This window comes from Neltuma alba, unplaced genomic scaffold (assembly GCF_004799145.2).
Source record: "Neltuma alba isolate B1F8T4 unplaced genomic scaffold, ASM479914v2 tig00012839_pilon, whole genome shotgun sequence".
Classification (NCBI taxonomy): Eukaryota; Viridiplantae; Streptophyta; class Magnoliopsida; order Fabales; family Fabaceae; genus Neltuma; species Neltuma alba.
The window spans coordinates 81,285-103,686 of record NW_021637228.1 but is presented as its reverse complement, the minus strand read 5'-3'; the positions used below and the strand labels follow the sequence as shown (position 1 = coordinate 103,686).

At 35.0% G+C, this 22,402-nt stretch overlaps 3 protein-coding genes across 4 annotated transcripts; all 3 read left to right on the top strand.

The window, feature by feature from the left end:
* Nucleotides 1-1,600: 1,600 nt before the first annotated feature.
* On the top strand, nucleotides 1,601-5,502 carry LOC114731639 (embryogenesis-associated protein EMB8-like). Its single transcript, XM_028918854.1, has 8 exons — nucleotides 1,601-2,066; nucleotides 2,165-2,293; nucleotides 2,562-2,693; nucleotides 3,271-3,413; nucleotides 3,513-3,610; nucleotides 3,701-3,795; nucleotides 4,244-4,297; nucleotides 4,941-5,502. The coding sequence occupies exons 1-8, from the start codon at nucleotides 1,650-1,652 to the stop codon at nucleotides 5,133-5,135; spliced, it is 1,263 nt and encodes a 420-aa protein (XP_028774687.1). The 5' UTR covers nucleotides 1,601-1,649; the 3' UTR covers nucleotides 5,136-5,502.
* A 2,947-nt stretch (nucleotides 5,503-8,449) lies between these two features.
* LOC114731640 (embryogenesis-associated protein EMB8-like) lies at nucleotides 8,450-11,719 on the top strand. Its single transcript, XM_028918855.1, has 8 exons — nucleotides 8,450-8,915; nucleotides 9,000-9,128; nucleotides 9,373-9,504; nucleotides 10,056-10,198; nucleotides 10,293-10,390; nucleotides 10,483-10,577; nucleotides 10,703-10,756; nucleotides 11,228-11,719. The coding sequence occupies exons 1-8, from the start codon at nucleotides 8,634-8,636 to the stop codon at nucleotides 11,441-11,443; spliced, it is 1,149 nt and encodes a 382-aa protein (XP_028774688.1). The 5' UTR covers nucleotides 8,450-8,633; the 3' UTR covers nucleotides 11,444-11,719.
* A 7,590-nt stretch (nucleotides 11,720-19,309) lies between these two features.
* LOC114731643 (methionine gamma-lyase) lies at nucleotides 19,310-22,210 on the top strand. Of its 2 annotated transcripts, XM_028918860.1 has the most exons (3): nucleotides 19,310-19,374; nucleotides 20,086-20,769; nucleotides 21,169-22,210. In XM_028918860.1, the coding sequence occupies exons 1-3, from the start codon at nucleotides 19,359-19,361 to the stop codon at nucleotides 21,744-21,746; spliced, it is 1,278 nt and encodes a 425-aa protein (XP_028774693.1). In that variant the 5' UTR covers nucleotides 19,310-19,358; the 3' UTR covers nucleotides 21,747-22,210. The 2 variants fall into 2 exon arrangements, with proteins under 2 accessions (XP_028774693.1, XP_028774692.1); XM_028918859.1 differs by lacking the exon at nucleotides 19,310-19,374 and having other exon boundaries at nucleotides 19,793-20,769.
* Nucleotides 22,211-22,402: the final 192 nt, after the last annotated feature.

The window sequence follows — 22,402 nt, the reverse complement described above, 5'->3', positions numbered from 1 at the left end:
AATATCACACTCTGTAAGCATTACACATAATCTTAAACAAGCATAAAACAATGCTCCAACATGCTTTGCTACACTGTTCCTTCTCTCTCCGAGACAAGGAATAATAATTTCAAAGTAGATTTTCTATTCAAAATCCAACAAACCATCGCAATATTATTTTGTTACAAGAGATAATAGTACAAGCTGAAACTTTACCAAATATTCTAAGGTACAGAACCTTCTTCGCTGCACCAGGTTTGTGGCTATGGAAGGTGGAAATGGAGATAGGGTTTTGAGCTATGGTGGAAGAATCAGAACATAGCATCGCCTTTCTCTCCCTCTAAATTCTGAAGTGAGAGACGTGGCTGAGGTGAGGACTAGAGTGCTATGCTTTGAGCTTGATTCAGTAGCAGTAAAGAGAAGGACGAAGAGAGAGAGAGAGAGAGAAAGAGAAGAAAGAAAAAGAGGGAGGGGATGAGACGGAAAGAAGAGAAAGGGAATGACATTTTTGACTTTTCTCCTGCATTTCATAATTGCAATTTAGGACCCGGTCTCTGATAGCTATTTTGTGAATTGAGGTACCCAAATTGCCATTTTATATTTTCAAAGGTCTTTATTTGCCATTTCCCCCATTCATAAATCATGATAAAGCCTCAAATAATTGAGCCATGTGGAACATGAGGCATCCCGCATCAGTGCTTCCCAATAGTTTTCAGCCATGCCTCTCCACTATCAGCCGCGGCAATCACATCCAATCCCATTAGAAATAACGGCCACACAATCTGAGAAGAAGAAACTAATCCAAAATATAGTGAAAATTGATGGGTTGATGTTAATGCAAAAAAACGCATTTAAATTGAACTGTTATTTTTTTTTTCCAGCAAATTGTTATATACTGTTTCTTGTTTTTAATATAAAAGCTTGATAACTGATTTAAAGAGATTAATGACTCGTCTGGAATGATTTATAAGAAAGCTTTTCAATCATAATTTACAAAATATAAGGTAAATATGTGAGGTGAGTTTTGTCTTAATTTATGTAAAACGTGTTTATATAAGTAATGCCAAACAAGTATTAATAAAATCAGGTAAGCTAGTTAATTATTGAGTCCGTTTGGAATAGCTTATAAGTAGCTTATAAGCTGCTTTTTAATAGTGATTTAAGGAATACGGAGTAAGTATGTGAAATGATTTTCGTCTCAACTTATGTGAAACATGCTTATAGGGAATTTCTACCGCTCTGCCAAACAGGGCCATATAGCGAACATATGTTGACTTTTTAAAATTACTCTATTTAATTACATGTATTAGAACTATTTTTAATAAAAAAATTCTTACAATTAATAATGATATTTTTTTAAAAAATATTACGAATTTGAAAGATAAAGTGGAATTTTTGTTTGCCAAAGAACATACTTCTATTTACGAACTAAAACATAGCTAGTACAATCAAAGCAGAAACAACTGGAACCAGGATTAAAAAAAAAAAGAAAAAGAACCCTATTATCCGTTTAGGATCAAATTAAATACAGATAAATAGGTTGAATAAATTTATTATCCGTTGGTCAAAAAGAGAAGCATGAATTGAATTAAGATTGCGGAGTCCTGCAGAATTCGCGTACTGAGGAAGATAAAATAACAGAGATGGTCCAGTTGGCAGAAGCGTAAAGGATGGCATTGGCAAGGCCTATTTTGGGGCGCCCCCCGCTCCCAAAGCATCCGCCGCTGCCTTCTCGCCTGATCACTCGCTCGCTGTTTTCTTCCTCCTCCGTCCGCCTTTCTTCTTCTCCTGCCGCCGTCGTGCCCATGGCACTTCCACAGCCTCATTCCTCCTTTGAAGTCATCGGAGGTGCCCGCGACCTCTTCCTCCCTGCTCTCTCTTACCTGTCCCGTCCTTACCCTCATTTCCCCTTCATTGCTTCTAGTCGCCACGTCGAGACCATCTTTGCCGCCCTTTTCAGGTCTGTTCCTCCAGTCAAGTACCGACGTCAGTGTATTCACACTAAAGACGACGGTGCTGTCGCTCTTGATTGGGTTGCCGGCGACGATCGACTCTTGCCTCCTGATTCTCCCGTCCTTATTTTGCTGGTTCGTTCATACTTCACTTTCTTTTTTTTTTTTTTTTGCCGATTGACGGAAGAAATTCTTTGCTTAGTGTTTAGGAATTCAAATGCGGGGTTTTGCAGCCAGGTTTAACCGGGGGCAGTGAAGATTCCTATGTGAGACATATGTTGATTAGAGCCCGAAGTAAAGGATGGCGTGTTGTTGTCTTCAATAGTCGTGGCTGCGGAGATAGCCCTGTTATCACTCCACAGGTCCATATAATTTTCATTTTGTTTCTTTCTTTAAAATTTTAATAATGTTTGACTCTGCTTCACTGGCTTGTGCTTCGTTTCTAAAAATTGCTGCTATTTCAGGCTGGGTTCCTTTCCGTGTTTGTCAACAACTATACACTGTAGAAGAAGAAACACTTTGCATTTTTTAAGACTTTATCCTTTTCAATCACTAATGCTAAGATATGCTTTTTTATTGTTGACTTAGTTGTGCCATAAATATATGATTAATCTGTACACTGATATGCAGTTCTATTCAGCTTCGTTTCTAGGAGATATGCGCGAGGTAGTCTCCCATGTCAATACGCTGTACCCTGAAGCTAACATATATGCCGTCGGTTGGTCACTTGGGGCAAACATTCTTGTTCGTTATCTGGGTCAGGTAAGATATCTATATAATAGCAGAAGAGCACAACCTTCGTCTAAATTGGTTTAGCCGTGCTAGTTACTGCCTTAGGCTGGAAAACTCAATTAGCTGATCCTCTTTTATGGTTTCTTGAAACATTAAATGTTTCTTAAAACGATTGCCCATTTTTCTTCCAGTGTGAACGATTAGCTAATTTTTAATACTAAACAAGCAATTTAAACTGCTTGGAGCATGTACTTCTAAAACCTTGTTCGTGCTACTCAGATGAAGAATTTGATTGCCCTGATAGATGTCTTAATATCAAATTGTGGTTCTCCGTGGGCATCTTGTCATATAATTTGAAGAATATCATTAAAATTTTGCATTTAGCTGAACTCAATCAACTGGAATGCAATTTAGTACCTTCTCACTTTAGTCGTCTGGTGAGCGTTTCTAGTAATGTACTTTGTGTTTTGTCTGCTATTATCTGGAACCAAATATCTGCTTTTATTTCTACATCGTATCATCTAATTTTTGGCGCATCATATATTTTATAATTCATTGAATTCTACTTTAGATTATGATCATCATATTTGTCATTTGCCACTTTCAGGAATCCCACGCTTGTCCTCTTTCTGGCGCTGTGTCACTGTGTAATCCTTTCAATTTGGTTTTGGCCGATGAGGACTTCCATAAAGGCTTCAACAATGTTTATGATAAGGCTCTTGCAAAAGCTCTTCGTGAAATTTTCAAGAAGTAGGCTTTTGATATGTTAGAGATGGTTGTTTTAGTTTCAAGTGAATAGATCCATGATCCATCCACTAGACATGACAATATCATGGCAACTTTTTGCAGGCATGCTTTACTCTTTGAAGACGTAGGTGGTGAATATAACATTGAATTGGTGGCGAATGCCAAGTCTGTCAGGGACTTTGATGATGGACTAACCCGTGGTATGCAGCCTTGTTCTTTGTCATTATTGAATCTACCTGGATTATTATTGTGAGTGTTTATGCTCGGGAATAATCCCTTTGGCTTTGCAGTTTCTTTTGGTTTCAAGTCAGTGGATGAATACTACTCCAATTCAAGCAGCTCAGATTCAATAAAAAATGTTCAAACTCCTTTGCTCTGCATCCAGGTGAAAATATTGACTAGAAAAAAGTAGAGTTATATATGCTTCTGATTTTAGCGTTATTAAGCAGTACAAAATTGAATTAAAAGAAAATCCTGCACTGTTTTCTGCTTTATTTCGGCACTACATAAGTTATCATTTTTTGAGTCGACAACTAATTACATAATAGTGGGAATGTGCAAGTTTCTTCTTTCCCTTTTCTGACCAATATTAGATAAGTACAAGAAAACATCGTTCTCCTCTATACAGTTTATGCTGTGCAAGATGCAAGGCCAAAGGAAGGAGAAGGAGCCTAGAAACTTTCACACACACACACACACACACACACACATATGAAGGGGGAGAAAAAGTAATATTTGAACTAGTCAAAATAAATTATTTTTTCCTAATGACTCTGAACCAATATATTTGAACTATTCATAGTATTGTTTTTTTGTTTTTTTTTCAATTTTAGGCTGCCAATGATCCAATTGCTCCGGCTAGGGGAATTCCTCGTGAAGACATCAAGGTATGCATGATTCAGAATATCAATGCTATCACTCTTGATTAAAAACACACGTGATAAGGGATACATGAAAATAAAATAGGAGCTGGAATCAAAATAACTAGAAATGAAAAATGTTTGATTTTCATTCATTGGTACTGGATAGATAATTTGCAAGTTGGTATGATACTGTGGTTTTCAGACAATAAATACTCTTCTGTTTACATCTCATTTTTCTCTGACTTTGAAGTGAGAGAGGATTTTGAGGAAGGGAGTGCAAATGGTGGCCATGCTGTTTATTTTCCCACTCTCCCTATTCTTTTGCTGAGCATATATTGACACCCTTATTCTTCAACCCTCATTTTCATCTGTTTGAGCATCATTCTAAGGTTGGGCCTTGTGTTTTCACTCGACCAAAAGTGTCAATGAGTAAATTAATCCTGATTGTCATCAAAACAAAGAGGGAATTGCATACCTTGGTTGTCATTTGTGAAACAGTAGCTTTTAAGCAACAATATTCTCTTGATACTCTATACCCGCTTTTTAAGTAAACCCCATTCTAATAAACTCTGTCTCTCACTCTGTCCATCTCTTGCTTATAATTCTTTAATTATTGAATCGATCATGCCTTGGCTCTTATGATATCAATTCTAACTTTTAATGTCAGGAAAACCCAAACTGCTTGTTAATAGTGACCCCCAAAGGAGGCCATTTGGGTTGGGTTGCCGGTGATGATGCTCCATTTGGATCCCCCTGGACCGATCCTCTGGTTATGGATTTTCTTCAATATCTGGAGAGAGGACCCGTCAAGTCTGGTACATCTCATCAAAGCAAAGAGGCATTGCATCACCTCGAAGTGTAGTTTTAATACGCTGGTGAACATTCTTTTATACATTATGTATACATATTTGAGAACATACTTTAGAGTTTATAATCATACCATTGGTCAGGGTCCCCTTAATGCTGCTGCGTGGGACAAATATATTCTCATTTGTTTGTTCGCTGCATGCAGTGGTCAGGACTCAGTATTTAAGGGGGGAAAAAATCCTCAGTCATGTCGGGAGAATAGGGTCTCTTGCCATGTTTTCATATCCCCATCTTATTTCTGCCCCACAATCTCATGATTCCTGTATTCAAACTCGGGGGCCTTATTCTGCCCTTGTATTGAAAATTAATAATGTTATTTTTATTTCTGAGAGCATTTGCCAATTGCTGGTCAATATCTGAAAGAAACTTATATGTATGTAGAATAATATCTCATTATCTTACCGTGAAATGATATATTAGAGCAGTTAGTGGAATAGGCTTACTTGCTGTTCTACAGTGAAGGTGATTAATAAAAACAAATTCTTCTAGACATATATATCGTGTTTTGAAGCACTGCGTGAGATTTAACTGGGACCATTTTAGACAGACCGTTTCATTTAGTTACTGTATGTTTTATAGGGCAAATGACCTTTCTTTGATGCTTGGAACAATGCTGGTTAAACCATTAGGCCGAGCCTGTTCTTCGGAGATTATAGGTAGAAGGCCTATGATAGAGTATCTCGTTTATATGGTGTACCAGGATTTTCTACCAAATAGTTCAAAGTTTGCTCAATCGATCTTCTAATCTTTTTTGGCCCGGAATTCTATGTGGCAGTTTGAAAATGATGAATAATCTTTCTTTGAAAAAAAAAAATGAAGTTTGCTCGTTGGAAGAGCCTCTCCAACGAATGATATTGCGTTTTAGTAATAAAAATTATATCTAGCAACTTGAAAATGAAGGATGCTGGCATAAGACGTCTTGCAAGCTGGATAGTACGAATAGTTTGTAAGTATTGTTACCTATGAAAGTGTTATTTATTAGCTGAAATTGCCGGCAGCAAAAAATTATTAGCTGAAATTAAGAATGCCAGCATAGAATACCTGCGAGTTAAACAAGTCATCCAACAAATCGTTTGATATTTGCTCAGTAAAAATTCAGTTTATACGAAGTATACTGCTCCTAATCAGTTTAATTAGATTCATTCTGCTCCTAATTAGTTTAATTAGACCTGTTTCATTCTGCTCCTATTTGTTTGGTGATACCATTTCCTTCTCATTTTGATTTTAGTAGAGGCTGCTGATCGCTAAAAATGAGAGTTTGCTAGAGACATCGCGTTTCATTACATGTTAACTGCTAGATGCCACTCGGTTATGTTATAATAGCCCCTTTGGTCAGATTGCATGAATGGGGATTATATATAATCATGATGCAAAAGACTAATCCAGATGTTTAGTTGTACTCATATAATGTAAAAAAGATTACATTTTGTAATCCTCTCATAAGGCTGGATCTATATTACTCCTCCGGTCCTTAATATAAGACCCATTTAACTAATTTGATTAGATTAAGAAAGTTAGGTAAGTTAGTTAATTATAAAAAATATAACACATTTTTCCTAAAACACTATAACTATCTTTCTTAATACCTCATCTCCCTCTTTTACTTGATTATGGTTGAGGGAGTATCTATAGGGGTAATTTAAAGAAAATTGACAAATATGAGAAATGGGTCTTATATTTAGGACTAAAACCAACTCAACTATTGGGTCCTATATTAAGGACCGGAAGAGTACATAGCTAGATGCTATGAATGACAATTACAACGTGAGAAAAATACATTATTGTCCTTAAAATAAAGTCACAAACTACGGACACTTCTTCTATCATCTCTACAGCAACTATCGTGCTCTATTACTATGGGTGTTTTGGCTTCACTCCATTGAACTTCTCCCACTCGCAGCGTTGGCTCTATGTTACCATTTTCTTCCCAGATTTACCTTCATCATTGACCTCCCCACTAATCCACGGCCCTCTACCTCCTTTACCTCCACATTCCAGTTTGTAGATTTGAATCCTTATTCATTTTTCACATATCCTCATCTTTCTTTGCCTTTTACAAATCCGGTTTGACCCAATAATTTTGCAATTCTATTCTTGTTTTGGATTTTACCTTGGATTATATTTTTGGTTCATGATTATGATAATAGATGAGGAGGTTAGGGCGATGGAAGGGAAGGCGCAAGGAAAGAAGGAGAAGGGTATTTCAGTCCTTTAAATTTTTATGATTTCAAAATTTAATATATAAGTTATTATTTTTTTAACATTGTCAGGACCAACCAATCAAACTTATGTAATCCTCTTTGCACTACATTCCATTACATTACTAATGTAAGAGAAATGTTTGATCTTTAAGTTTAAGTTACAGGGTTATTAATGATTCTGTTGGAAAAAGAAAAATATGTGATAATGATTTGTAAATATAAAGAAAGAGAAAAAATTTAATAAGAACAAATTTAAGTTTTTTTTAAAACCAATTTAAGATATATTTAATGACACAAATTGGAGTTGCACTCCTTTAAAACCTAGTGCTTTGGTCCTATTAATATAGTAAAGAGAAAAAAAAAGTTTCTATTTATAAGTTACGTAATTCAGTTTTTCATATAAATATATAATTTTATCATTCATTAATTATTGTATTTATTTTGTTCTCATAGGAATAAAATTTTTTTTGACCAAAAAATAGAAATAAAATTAAAAGTTGTTAAATTTAAAGGCAACATTTATGGAGTTCAAAATTTTTCTTATCTACGTGAAACGTGTTGAAAAAAAAACTTATAAATGAAAAAAGAAGGTATATATCTTTTTAAAGTTATTGATTGCTTCACTTTGTATAAAAAGATGAAATATTAATTTTATTGTTTCAATTCTATCTTTTTGCAATTTTCTATGAGTAAGATAACTAGGCAAGGGACTATATATGTGTTAGATAAAACATGTGTTTAAGTATATATATTTTTAATAATATCACTAATTTAGGATAAAGTAAAATGATTTAAGTATTATTATCTCTGCTTCTTAATATAAGAGTTAATTTGAATTTTATTTCAATTCTAAACACAAGATCCTAATTTATTTTATCTCTTATATTTATTTATTTATTTATTTTTAAAATAGTTATTATATTATGGATCAGAAATAGTATATTAGGATATTAACTTCAATAAATTAATAAGAAATGATTTATATGTAATATTAGAAGGAGTGCCTGTCAACCCATTTTCCCTCCACTTTTCGTTCATTTTATGTCGTAGCTGGCGCCAATGTCTTGTGTTAGCAGAGGAGTTAGATCCGCAGGGTATGAGTATGATAGAATAAGAGATGGGGCGGTTTTCTCGGCCGGAAAAAGAGATAGTCCAGTTGGCGGCATTAGCGTGAAGAATGGCATTCGTAATGCCTTTTGTTGGGGTACGCAGTTACGCACCACTCTCGCTTTCCCTACCTCGTCGCCGATCCCGTTCTCCTCCCTCCGCCTCTCTTCTTCGCCGTCGTCCCCATGTCACTTCCTCAGCCTGATTCCTCCTTTGAAGTCATCGGAGGTGCCCGTGATCGCTTCCTCCCTTCTCTCGGTTACCTGTCCCGTCCTTACACTCCTTACCCCTACATCGCTTCGAATCGTCATGTAGAAACCATTTTTGCCTCCTTTTTCAGGTCTCCTCCGAAAGTCAGATACCGCCGTCAGTGTATTCGCACCAAAGACGACGGCGTTGTTGCTCTCGATTGGGTTTCCGGCGACGATCGACTCTTGCCTCCCGATTCTCCCGTCCTTCTTTTGCTGGTTCGTTCATTTTTCCACTTTGCTCTGTTGACTGAAGATATTCTGTGCTTGGATACTTAGCAATTTAAATGGGAGGTTTTGCAGCCAGGTTTAACTGGGGGCAGTGAAGCTTCCTATGCGAGACATATGTTGGTTAGAGCCCGAAATAAAGGATGGCGCGTTGTCGTCTTCAACAATCGTGGCTGCGGAAGTAGCCCTGTTATCACTCCACAGGTCCATAAAATTTTCTTGCTTTCTGTTTCACCCCTGAACTCTTCTTCTTTGGTTTGTGTTTCGTTTAATACAATAGACGTTGATGAACACGGGCACCTTTAAAGGATTTCAGTACGAGTCCTTTTCCGTCTTCACCAACGTCAATGCAAATAACGAGACCAACCTTTTTCATTGATCTGCATTTTATTGCTGAAATATTTGTGCCGTAAATATAATGATGAATTTGTGCACTGATGATATGCAGTTCTATTCAGCTTCGTTTCTAGGAGATCTGTGCGAGGTAGTCTCCCACGTCAACGCCCTATACCCTGATGCTAATGTGTATGCTGTCGGTTGGTCACTTGGGGCTAACCTTCTTGTTCGTTATCTGGGTCAGGTGAAATATTTATTGTTTGCTGCATTTACCCAGAATAGCAGAAGAGCATAACCTTCGTCTGACCTTATGTTTAATCCATATACTGGAAAACTCACAAGGCAAATCCTATTTTATGGTATAAACATTAAATGATTTAGCTAGCTTTTTTTTTGGGGAGGGGGGGTTGGTACCAACGATTAGGCGATTAGCTAATTCTAAATACTAGACAAACAGTATTTGAATGGCTTAATGAATATCTTGCAATTGAATTGTGGTTTGGACTAAAATCTGAGGACTTATTTTCCCCCGTGGGCATCTTGCCATAAAATTTTGGAGAATGTCACCACAATTTTACATTTGGCTGAATATAATAAACTAGAATGCAATTTTGTGCACTCTGATTTTATCTATTTGGTCAGCATTTGCTGGACGCATTTTTTTCCTGCTAATATCTGGAACCTAAATATCATCTGCTTTCGTTTCTACGTTGTATTAAGTTAATTTTTGGCGCATTGTATTTTCCACAATCACTTCAGACTATGATCATTATCGTTGTCGTTTGCCACTTTCAGGAATCCCACAATTGTCCTCTTTCTGGTGCTGTGGCGTTGTGTAATCCTTTCAATTTGGTTTTGACAGATGATAACTTCCACAAGGGCTTCAACAATGTTTATGACAAGGCCATCGCAAAAGGTCTTCGCAAAAATTTCAAGAAGTAATAGGCCTTTGATACTTTAGAGATGGTTGTTTTAGCTTCATGTGAAGATCCATCCACTAGACATGACAATATTACGAACAACTTTTTGCAGGCATGCTTTCCTCTTTGAGGACATTGGTGGTGAATATAACATTGAATTAGCGAAAAATGCCAAGTCTATCAGGGAATATGATGAAGGACTGACCCGTGGTATGCAACCTGTTCGTTACCTTTATCTGATGTTACTTATTTGGATCATAATTGTAGATTTTATGCTTGGAATCATCTTTGTGGCGTTGCAGTTTCTTTTGGTTTCAAGTCAGTGGATGAATACTACTCCAATTCCAGCAGCGCAGATTCAATAAAACATGTTCAAACTCCTTTGCTCTGCATCCAGGTGAAAGCATAGACTGGGGAAAAAAATTAGTTATTTAAATCTGGATTGTGGACCAACTTTTTAAATCTGTGCTAATATATTTGTATTATTCCAAGAAATGAAAAGTTTTTTTATTTTTATTTAAGGCTGCCAACGATCCGATTGCTCCTTCTAGGGGAATCCCTCGTGAAGATATCAAGGTATGCACAATTCACAAAATTCAGTGATATCATTCTTGACTAAGATAGGAGTCGGAGTCAAATTGAATATGAATGAACATGATTTGATTTTCATTCAATGGTACTCGGTTGAGAATACAAAGCATCGAGTGGAAATTGTGGCCATTTTATTTTTTATCCCTTCCTGGTTACTTTCTGGTTGGGCATACCTTGACACCCTTTTTCTTCACCCCTCAGTTTTATCTGTTCCAAGCATCCTCCTCAGTTAAAGTTGGGCCTTGTGTCTTCAGTCACTCGACCTAAAGTGTCAATAAGTAAATTAATCCTGGTTCTTATCGAAACAAATAGTCTATGCATCACTTAGTCATCATCTTTTTTTCTGAAATAGTAGCTTAAGGAGCAGTATTCTCCCTCGTTCTCTGTCTCTTTTTTTCTTCTTTTAAAAAAAATCAATTATGCTTTGGCTCATATTAGTCTAACTTTTAATGGCAGGAAAACCCAAATTGCTTGTTAATAGTGACACCCAAAGGCGGCCATTTGGGTTGGGTTGCGGGTGGTCATGCTCCATTTGGATCACCCTGGCCTGATCCTCTGGTAATAGATTTTCTTCAACATCTGGAGAGTGCATCCGCTAAGTCTGGTACATCTTGGTTAAATCCACAAGGCGATCGTCAAAGCAAAGAGGCATCGCATCACCTTGAAGTGTAATTTTAGTACTTTGGTAAACATTTCAGTCTTTACACATTACATGCATACTTGAGAATATACTTGGTAATCATACCATTCGGAGTTCCCTGAATGCTGCTGCCGAGGACAACTATATTCTGACTTGTCTATCCGCTGCATGTGGTCAGGACTCATGATTTAAGAAAATTTCCTCAACCGTGCCAAGATAATAGTGCCTTGTGTATCTTAATGCTACGGATAACATCTGGACAGAAACCAGAAAAGGCATTTTAGTACTTGATCTTGCCCTGTTCTCATTTCTACCCCATGAATTCTGTATTAAACTCGTAGCCATTATCTTCCCCTTTATTGAAATTTAATAAGGATAAAGTAGCATCGACCACTAATGTAATTTCTCAGTAACATCTAGAAATAACATCAGGGTGTTTAATACAACTGAAAAATAACATTAGGGTGTTTGGTGCTACTTTAAGAGCATTTGGCAAATTGCCAGTTAATAGCCTTGTTATGTATACGGGCGAGAATGAGTCTGTGTATTGGTATGTTGTGAGAGAACAGGGACCACATCAATTGCAAACGTCACTCCAAAGTGCATTATAACTGAAAGGAAAGTAGTTGCACGTAGCAGCACATACACATACATACAAGTTCTGACTGAAAGCTCGTTTGATGAGTATTCATGTGCACTCACATGTGGATAATACACATTTTGAACAACTACGAATTGTCCCAAAAAAACTCGTATTTACTAGCAATTGGTAGTTTCATTGTATTCAGGCCGCTGCAGATCGTGTAAATTTTATTATTTTATAGAAAATTATAGGAAAGAAAAAAGAGAACTATAAACAATTTAATCACTAAAAAGCCTTATAAGAAGTTATCAGTGTATAATAGCAAAGTCGTGGTAAAGGAAATAACAATGGGTGTGCTGCTCACTTATTAGATTTATTAGTGATTAAATTATTTATGTGAAATTGCATAATGATTTTTCAAGAAAAAAAGTGCTTACTTTAAGTCATGACAAAAATTATATCTATTTCAGTATTTAGTATTTGAATTTATTGGATGCGTTCGCACTTGAGTTAGTTAGAAAATAATGCCATGTGACTGTTGATTATATACTTTCTGATACTTTTCCCATTTCTTTTTTTTTTATTTTAGTACTTACACGCAAAACGAACTATCCACAGACTTTGAATAGTGTAACTCATTTTTTTCAAGGGGGGAAAAAAATGGTATAACGAACAAGTTTGTCTGATCAAGGATTTAACCTGCTTCCAATCATTATACTTTTGACAAGTCTTGATTTTAGTCATCCTACTTTCTTTTTATTGTGTTTCATTCCTATACTTTGCCGTCCAAGGTGTTAGTTTTTTATAATCTTATAAGTTGAATTTGAGTTTAATAGCATTAACTTTGTTAGCACTGTTAAGTTAGGGAGCAAATGACAAATATATGGATTTTGACGGACAAAATTGATTTTGAATTGAGAAATTAATTTTCAACAATAAAATATTATTTCCAACGTTTAAATTCTTTTTTTTTTTGTTTTTAAATCTAACACCGTCAATTTAGGGGGTCCAATCATTTTTAGCCCACGCAACTCCTCCACAATTAGGTGCAATGTATCTTCGGATGCATCCGGTGCTCCTGCTAATAATAATAAAAACAAGATTATCTAATAGTTTTCCATACAAAGAAATTGGGAAAAAAGTTCTATTTAGTAACTTTATTTGGGAAACATCAATCGTAGTTTTGCAGTATGAATATTTCATCAGCAGAAACAATATACTACCTTCAATTCTTAATATAAAATCTCGTCTGATTTTTATTTTAATCCTAAATGTAAGAACCCAATTCATTTTGTCTCTCATATTTATATTTTTTTTAAGGTAGTCTTCCAAATAATAGTAATTCTAACTAATATACTTGATTAATAAGAATATTTTAGAAAAGGCAACACGTATTTGTTACAGATAGCTAACTTAATTTATTTTTTTAATCTCTTTAAATTAGTCAACTAGTTCTTATAATTAGAAACGGAGATAATATTTAACTTATGATATATTTTTCACGCAATAATATCAAAACAGTCCTAGAAACACTAAACAACAAAAAACAAAATATACAATAATATGATTAAATACAAGTACCTTCAATCACGTCATATGGTGTCGAATGAATTAGATGTTTCGTTTAACTTTTTCAATAAGTTCAATGTCGATGACAAAGAATACCCGTTAGATGAATTTTAACCTGAGATTGCAGAATCTGCGATGACTAGTCAAAATAGCTAGCGTACAAAATTGCTTTCATTTCAATAACTTATTTGTTTATTTTACAATGATCACGCATATCGCTGGCCAGCTTATTTTTCACGGCAGCACCAATTTCTAGATGATGATAATCGATATACTACATGCTCTCTTTAATTCTTAATATAAAAATCAGTGTCAATTTTAAATATAAGAATCTAATTTTTTTTCATATTTATTTTTTAAAAAATAGTTCTTATAGTAGTTATATATGTGAAATGTAATTCTAACTAATATATATAATTAGCAAGCGTATTTTAAAAAAAACAATACCTATTGCTTCAGTCCTTAATATAAGACTTAACTGACTAATTTATAATATTAAAAAAATTAATTAAATTGGTTATTTGTGATAAATAAATTGTCTTTTTAAAATACTCTTAATAATAATGTATATTAGTTAAAACTACCATTCGATTATAATCTTTAACGTGTGCAACTACTATAATGGTTACTTTAAAAAAATAGATAAATATGAAAGACAAAGTAGATTAAGATCTTATATTTATGATCAAATTAAAAGTTAAACTAGCTCTTATATTAAAGATCAGAAGTGGTATTTATTACAAATAACTAACTTGACAAACTTCCTTAATCTTTTTAAATTAGTCAACTAGCTCTTATAATGAGGAGTAGGAGGAAGTATTTGATAAGGATTACTTGGTCAAATTGATATAAGTAATTGACTCGTGCTTTAAAACAAAAACAAATTCTGGTATCAATATATACAAATTTTGTTCAATTTATAAATATATTTGAGTGGTGAGAAATGCTTTATAATATTTAGAAATTTTCACAATGAGATGATGATCTTAGCACAAATCCGTTGCTCAAACTCACGTTGCGTGGTGGATGAATCGTCAGCGTGTTGGATTAGTCTGACCTCAAATGCGCTTATAAAGAACTAAATATTTTTTTAAATAACATAAACATTGTTTTTTCCTTCTTTTTTAGACTTTGTTGGTCTGTCAAGAAATAAAATAAATTGTTGCTGTCAATATTTTCGCTTAATGAAGTCAACTTTTTTTCCCCCCTTTTTTATGAAGATGGAACCCAGAAGTTAAACAAATCATCATGATCTGCCCAGATCTCCTGATATTCCTCCGGTCTTAAATATAGGACTCATTTTGTAGTGTAATTTACACTATAAAATGAACCCTATATTTAAGACATGAGGAGTATTTAGGGATTTATTTAACTTCAATAGTTACGACTTTTATATAAGCTCTAGTTTGTTAAAATACGTGTAATAATTCTTTGGCCAAAAAAAAAAAGTGCAATAATTTATATTATTAACTTTTATATAAGTTATATTTTACTGTTGGGATTAGGGTTAGAATTATAATTATATAGAGTTCTAATTATATTTTTTTCACATTTAATCAATTTTAATTAATTTTTTGTTTACAAATTAAATTACAAAAGAGAAACGAAGGGAGTATATATATATGCTGTAAAAATTGTTTATATCAATTTCGGAATTCAGCCCCTTGGTTTTGTCCATTTTAAGTTTTAGGTCCCATACCTGGCCCCATTCGGCTTTTTTGCGCCCTTACACAGCCACACGTTGCGATTATAAGAAGTTTTGAGGGAGACGGAAGGAAAAGAAAGACAAGACAAAGTAGAAAGCGCCGAGGAAGGACGAGAAATGGGACCCACTTTAAGATGGGGGCCCTCACTCTTGGATGAGGATTAGATGGATAACTTTACACGTATTCCTTAGATGGACACGAGATTCCACGGTCCACGTGTCGGTCTGACCAAAATCATCATCTTTTTATTCGCTTACGTTTTCAAAAATTATTACTCTCCTCAGTATAAATACTAATTTGATATTTAAATTGATTTTAAAATAATATCATCATATACTTTATTTTTTATATGTTTTATTTTTGTAAGATAATTATTATAATAGTTACACATATTAAAAATTTTAACAAAAATATTTTAAAAAAGATAATACTTGTTTATTGTAAATAACTAATTTAATTAATTTTGTTAATATTTTTAAATTACTTAATTAGTTTTTATATTAAAAATGAGAGATAGTATATTTTATATATAGAATTGAAGTGTGAACTTAGTTGAGAGAATATGGATTTAATGAAGAGAAAATGATATAAAAAGAAAGTTAGAAACTGTAATATCCTAATTCAGACATCTAAGAGGTCAAAATCTCAAGAGAGAAAGTGACATATGATCTAGTATTTTGTAAATACAGTTGAATGACTACAATGCCCTTATATCATTTTTTTAAAAAAAAAAGCTATAAACTTATATTGCTAATACATTTATTGTCATTAGTTGTTTAACACTTATCATTCTCAGTTCATAATTTACGTAATTATATTTACAAAATACTACCTCTGGTCCTAATTATAAGAGCCAGTTAACTAATCTGAGGAAATTAAGGAAGTCAGTTGAGTTAGTTATTTGTCCTAAATAGTTGTTTTTCCTAAAATATCATTACTAATCAAGTGTATTGACTAGATCTCTTATTATTAGAAGGGCTACTTTGAAAATATATATATGAGAAACAAAATGGATTGGGATCTTATATTTAAGATTAAAATAAAAATTAAATAAAGTCTTATATTAAAGATTAGAGGTAGTATAGTATGATTCATCGGAGATTTTGACCTGTAATATTAGGTGTTCAAATTAAAATATTACAATTTTCCCCCAATTGACGCGTGTGGCTTAGGTTATGAGAATGTTGAAGACTGGAAGGACGGTGTGGGTTCATTGAGAAGGACTGGAGGAGGACCCACTGGTATAGGGCCGAGGGCCCACCAAGGAATGGACCTAGCTCCTGCTGTTTTGGAATCTCTATCTTTATCCCCATGCGACTGAGCCCCACGTATTTTAATACATTATCATTTTTTTTTAGCTTTTTTAATATTTTTTTAATACAAGATATTTAAAAAATGTATTTTTTCTCACCACACTTGTCGCCTATCACATGCCTGAATTTGTATATTTGACGGGTTTGAGTATATCAAAACTAACATTTAATTGCTTACCAGAAAAAAAGCATCAATTGATTACCTTTCACCAATTTTTTATTAGCTAATACTACCTCCGATCTTAATATAAGACCCCGTTGACTTTTAGTTTGGTCCTAATTATAAATCTCAATCTATTTTGTCTCTCATATTTATGCATTTTTTTTCAAGATAATCCTTGTAATAATGATAGTTCTATCCAATACATTTAATTAGCAAGGATACTTTAGGAATGACAACACTTATTTATTACAAATAACTAACTTAACTTACTTCTTAATCTCCTCAAATTAGTCAACTGAGTCTTATAATTAGGACGGAGGTAGTATCTTGTTATAATGAAGATTTTTTTTCCGCTACCGATGGTTTTTGGTACACGAGCATTTTTTTCCAGTCAAGAAATTCCACACATAGAACATAATGCCAAAGGCAGTGTCACGTTAGAACTCTAAACTTCAGCAAATGAACCACGCAACGATATCCGGCATACAAACAGAGATTTAAATTTGTGATCTTCTTCCCAAAGAAAGGGATGCCATGTCATTAGATCTAAGGATCTTCATATCAGTTTTACCGTGTTGTAATAAAAATATAAGGGAATAATCAACAGGGGTATGATCGAAGAATCTAACGGAAGGGCTAGGTTTTTTACAGCATAGGAATTTAATATTCAAATTCCCGTAAAGCTATGCCTTATAGTAATACTTAAGAATGTCACTAGCACTCCGTTTTTAATATAGACTAAATTATTGAGTTGATTTTGATCCTAAATATAAGATTTATTTTTCATATTTATTATTTTTTTTTAAATTATTTCTATGGATACTTCCTCGATCATAATCAAGTAGAAGAGGGAGAGAGAATATTAAAAAAGATGATTATAGTGTTTTAGAAAAAACATATCATCTTTTTATGATTAACTAATTTATCTAATTTTTTTAATTTAATTAAATCAGTCAAATAGATTTTATATTAAAAATCAGAACAGTATAAGATTAGCATGCGACAAACAGCAGACATGCAGCTTTACTTGTTCACGTGTTTTCTTTGCAGATGATGAGAACCTGCATCCAAAAGATAAACCTGTTTGAGACGACGTGGCACTCTAATCTCCATCTAACTTTCAGCGTCTTTCTTTCCCAATGACTTATCAATATGAGCCACGGTGGGGTTACATTTTCTAGCTTTTATAAAAATAAAAAATAAAACATTTTAGAGGATAAAAAATGTTTCTTATATTATTGTCTTTTTTTTTTTTGCCATAGTTTCTTATATTATTGTCAATTTTATTTTTATGGTACGAAAATATTTTGGTTTTTATAATATATTGGTTAATGATTCTCATCATCCATTTAACTTTGTCAGTTTGAAATATGAATAGCAATATCTTATACATGATTTTAAAAAATTTTATGATAATATTTTGAAATCTCGATGTCTTGTTTAAACTTTATCTTTGCGAATATAATTTTGATTAAAAAATTTGAGTTCACGCATTTGATGTGATTTTTTTCCCCCCGCAAAATACGTGCTTGTATGGTTTGTGTTGGGAAAATGGGTCCCACATATATTGACAAAAATAAAAAATAAAATAAAATAAAACAATTAGGTGGTTTGTCGTGTGGCCTGCTCTAGAAGCATTAGATTCCATGCATGCAGATTGGCCACGTATCCTCAATGAATTTGACGGCTCTTCGTTTCATTATTTTTATTTTAATGTTTTTCTTGAAGTGAAATTATCCCCCCCCAAAAAAAAACCATTTAATTTATACTCAATATCTTTATTTAAATGGACTATTATTATTTCAAAAATGAAATGCTTTAATATTTTTCACTATTCCCCTAGATATTCACAGGGCATTTTAAAATATATATAAAAAAAAGACCAAAGAACATTTTTCAAATAAACAATGATATCTGAAGTGATAATTATGTCAATTATTAATTTGTCATCATAACAATCCATACTCTAATTCCTTAACTGTCATTGGTTAGATCATGGATCTGACAGTATTATTTTTATCCTCGTGCTTGGACATACTTATCAGAATAAAAGGGAAACTTAAAAGATGGAAGCTAATGATGAGATTAAAGAAAAATCAGTACAAATAGAAAACGGGAGACGAAGATAAGAGAGAATTATGGGGTCTCATAAGGTCGTGATGGTGGGAGATTAATTGGTTAATTAATTCGAAAAGGAAATGCACTACCCGGTCGAAGCGCATCATAAATTCCCAATCAAAAATCAAATCACATCCCATGACACGTCACTTTTATTCCAGATCCTTCTTCGTTTGTCTAAATTCTTAAAAATAAAAATAATATAATTTTATTTTTAAATATTTAAATAAATTTCAAATTAAAATGTATAAAATAAATCACACTTTACATTTTTCAGAAAATGACCCCAGGCAGGGAAAAACGTATGGTAACTTGCGAAGCTTAGAGGGGCTGTTACGTGAATACTGAATATAGACGACAAATCGTACTGAATTAAGAGTACGGCTGTAATTTGTTGGAGTATGTGTCGTGAAGATTAAGACTTTAATGCCCACGGCCAATTATCTAATGTTGGACAAGTAATTAGCTGGCATAAGTAGCACCCAACTCTAATTAATGATATCAAGGAAAACCGAAATATGACCAATTTTGAGCCTTATTTTTAATTCCTTTTCAAATAATTTTTTTCTTTTCGCGCAATATGTATAATTCTCTTAGCATATTTATAAGTTGGGGAGAAAAACTTTTTTCTGCTATATTTATAAAAGATTTTTATCCTGTTAAATGCAATTTTATTCTTAATTGTGTTATGATTTTGTTTATGAGAATTTTATATATTAAATAGAAATAAAATTTAAAAATTATTAAATATAAGATAAATTTAATAAAATTTAAGATTTTTTTCTTAATTTTGATAAAATATACATGAAAATGAGTTTTAAATAAAATCATCTGCCCTAACAGAAATTGATTAAAATACCGAGTCTAGCTGGAAGTTTTCATGTTTATCAATGCGTAGCAAGTTTCAACCATCATTGATAAAAATTCTTGAAAATATTTCAAATCTTTTTGCATATTTTAAAATCTTCAATCATCCTGAAATCTTGGTCCTTCCTCCCAGATATTTCAACCATTTTGATCTTTAATTTACCAATTTGATCACTGCGTGTATATTTATATGCGTAGTCCTTTGTTCTCTGTTCAAATCTAAACTTGAAATACAGGGAATCCATGGCAGACACGCGAAGCCCAAGCTTTTTGGTGGCTGGTGGCACCGGAAGCAAGCGCGGCACAGGCGCCGTCGACGAGAAGGATGCTCAACCTGCGATCTCCCTGAAAAAATCCAACACCGGGGCGGCACCGCAGTGGAATGGGGACCCGGCCGCCGCATTAGCAAGCGCTCGCCATGAATTCGGAGAACATGGTGGCGTGAACATGTCCATCGAGGCCTCCGCGACCTTCACCGTCATGGAACCGGAGACCATGCGCCGCATGTTCGCCGGAGAGCTCGGTCCTGATCGCGACTTCTTCATCTACAGCCGTCACTTTAACCCCACCGTCTTAAACCTCGGACGTCTGATGGCCGCCCTTGAAGGTACAGAGGCCGCCTACTGCACCGCCAGTGGCATGTCGGCAATCTCGTCGGTGCTGCTGCAGCTTTGCAGCTCCGGCGGGCACATAGTGGCTTCCACGGCCCTGTACGGCGGAACCCACGCCCTGTTGACCCACTTCCTCCCCAGGGCCTGCAACATCACCACCACATTTGTGAACATCGGTGATGTTTCCGCCGTGAAGAATGCCATCGTGGAGGGCAAGACCAAGGTGTTGTACTTCGAGTCCATATCGAATCCAACCTTGACGGTGGCAAACATACCGGAGCTGAGCGGGGTGGCTCACGAGAAGGGGGTGAAAGTGGTGGTGGACAATACATTCGCCCCCATGGTGCTTTCACCAGCTCGTCTTGGTGCCGACGTGGTGGTTCACAGTATCACCAAGTTCATCAGCGGTGGGGCCGACATGATCGCAGGTATGTCCAGTATCCTTAATTCATCCTTATCCCTCTTCCCCCCTGTTACCAATTACCACTCCCTCCATTTTCACTTATTGTGGGCCAACAATTCACCTGCACGGTTTATTCCAGTCATTAATTCAATTTTCCAGAATCATTTCAGATTCTCACCGTCATTTTTAATTCTTATCCTTCCCAATTTTCACCAATAAGTCGGGAAGACATTTCTTTTCTTTTTTGTTCTTCTAATTTTCTGCTAAAAGCAAAGTATGAGCAGGGGGGAATAAGGAAGTAAGACAAGGTATATCTTCCTGTAAGAGCAAGGAGTTATAGTGTTCCTTTTTCGGGTTAAAATAGAGGAGGAAGGAATGAATGAATGGTAATAATAACTAATGAAAATGAATGGAATTGGCGCAGGAGCTGTATGTGGACCGGCATGGCTGGTGAATTCCATGATGGATCTGCACCAAGGGGCTCTCATGCTTCTGGGTCCGACCATGAACCCCAAGGTGGCTTTTGAGCTCTCTGAGAGAATCCCCCACTTGGGTCTTCGAATGAAGGAACACTGTGCCAGAGCTCTGGCCTTCGCCACCAGGCTGAAGAAGCTGGGCCTGAGGGTGATCTACCCAGGATTGGAAGATCACCCGCAGCATCATCTTCTCAAGTCCATGGCCAACAAGGAGTATGGGTATGGCGGACTTCTCTGCGTGGACATGGAAACAGAGGAGAGGGCCAACCGCTTCATGAACATCCTCCAGAACCACGCGCAGTTCGGGTTCATGGCCGTTAGCTTGGGCTACTACGAAACACTAATGTCGTGTTCTGGAAGCAGCACGAGCAGTGAGATGAGCCCGGAGGAAAAAGCCCTCGCCGGAATCTCGCCGGGTCTGGTAAGGATGTCGGTGGGATATGTCGGGACTTTGGATCAAAAATGGTCTCAGCTTGAAAAGGCTCTCTCTGTTCTCCATGAGTATGGCCTCCCCATCAAGAATTAACTCGTCTTCTTCTTCCTCCTCCTCCTCCTCCATATACCTCTGTAAGTAGAAACATCGTTCTCTTTCTCCACAATCACTGTATTTTAATCCCCTGCTGAACTTCAGTTGCGAACTCATCAAGTTTACCCGTTGCCTCTAAACTCGTCAAGTTCTCTGATTGCTTATTGTGATGCGGCTATTAACCCCTTGATTGATTCAGATAAATGATGCGATGGAAGAATTTGAAACACAACGCGTTGGATTTCCCATAGGATTGAATTTATCTCTGTTCTGTTGTTAAAAGAACAGAGCACTAATCCGACGATCACAACGAACAATAGGTCATATACAGATTTTGAAACCAGAGGAGTGGCTCGCAAATATAGGGCATTCATAAATATCGATCATATCATCATGGAACTTACAAAGCCACTAAACCTTGTTTTAATATTCATTTAATAAACGGTTTTCATGAAGTCTCTGTATACTCTTGTAAACAAGCATAGGAACCAACAAAAGCATATAACCTTTTAATATTTCACGTATCCATTATGAAACAGAGTTTCAGATCGTTAATTTCGTTGAACAGAAAAGATTGAAGAAGCATGAAACTTTTTATTTACTCTTATACTAAATTAAGAGCTAGTTGAATTTTTAATTTGATACTAAATATAAGA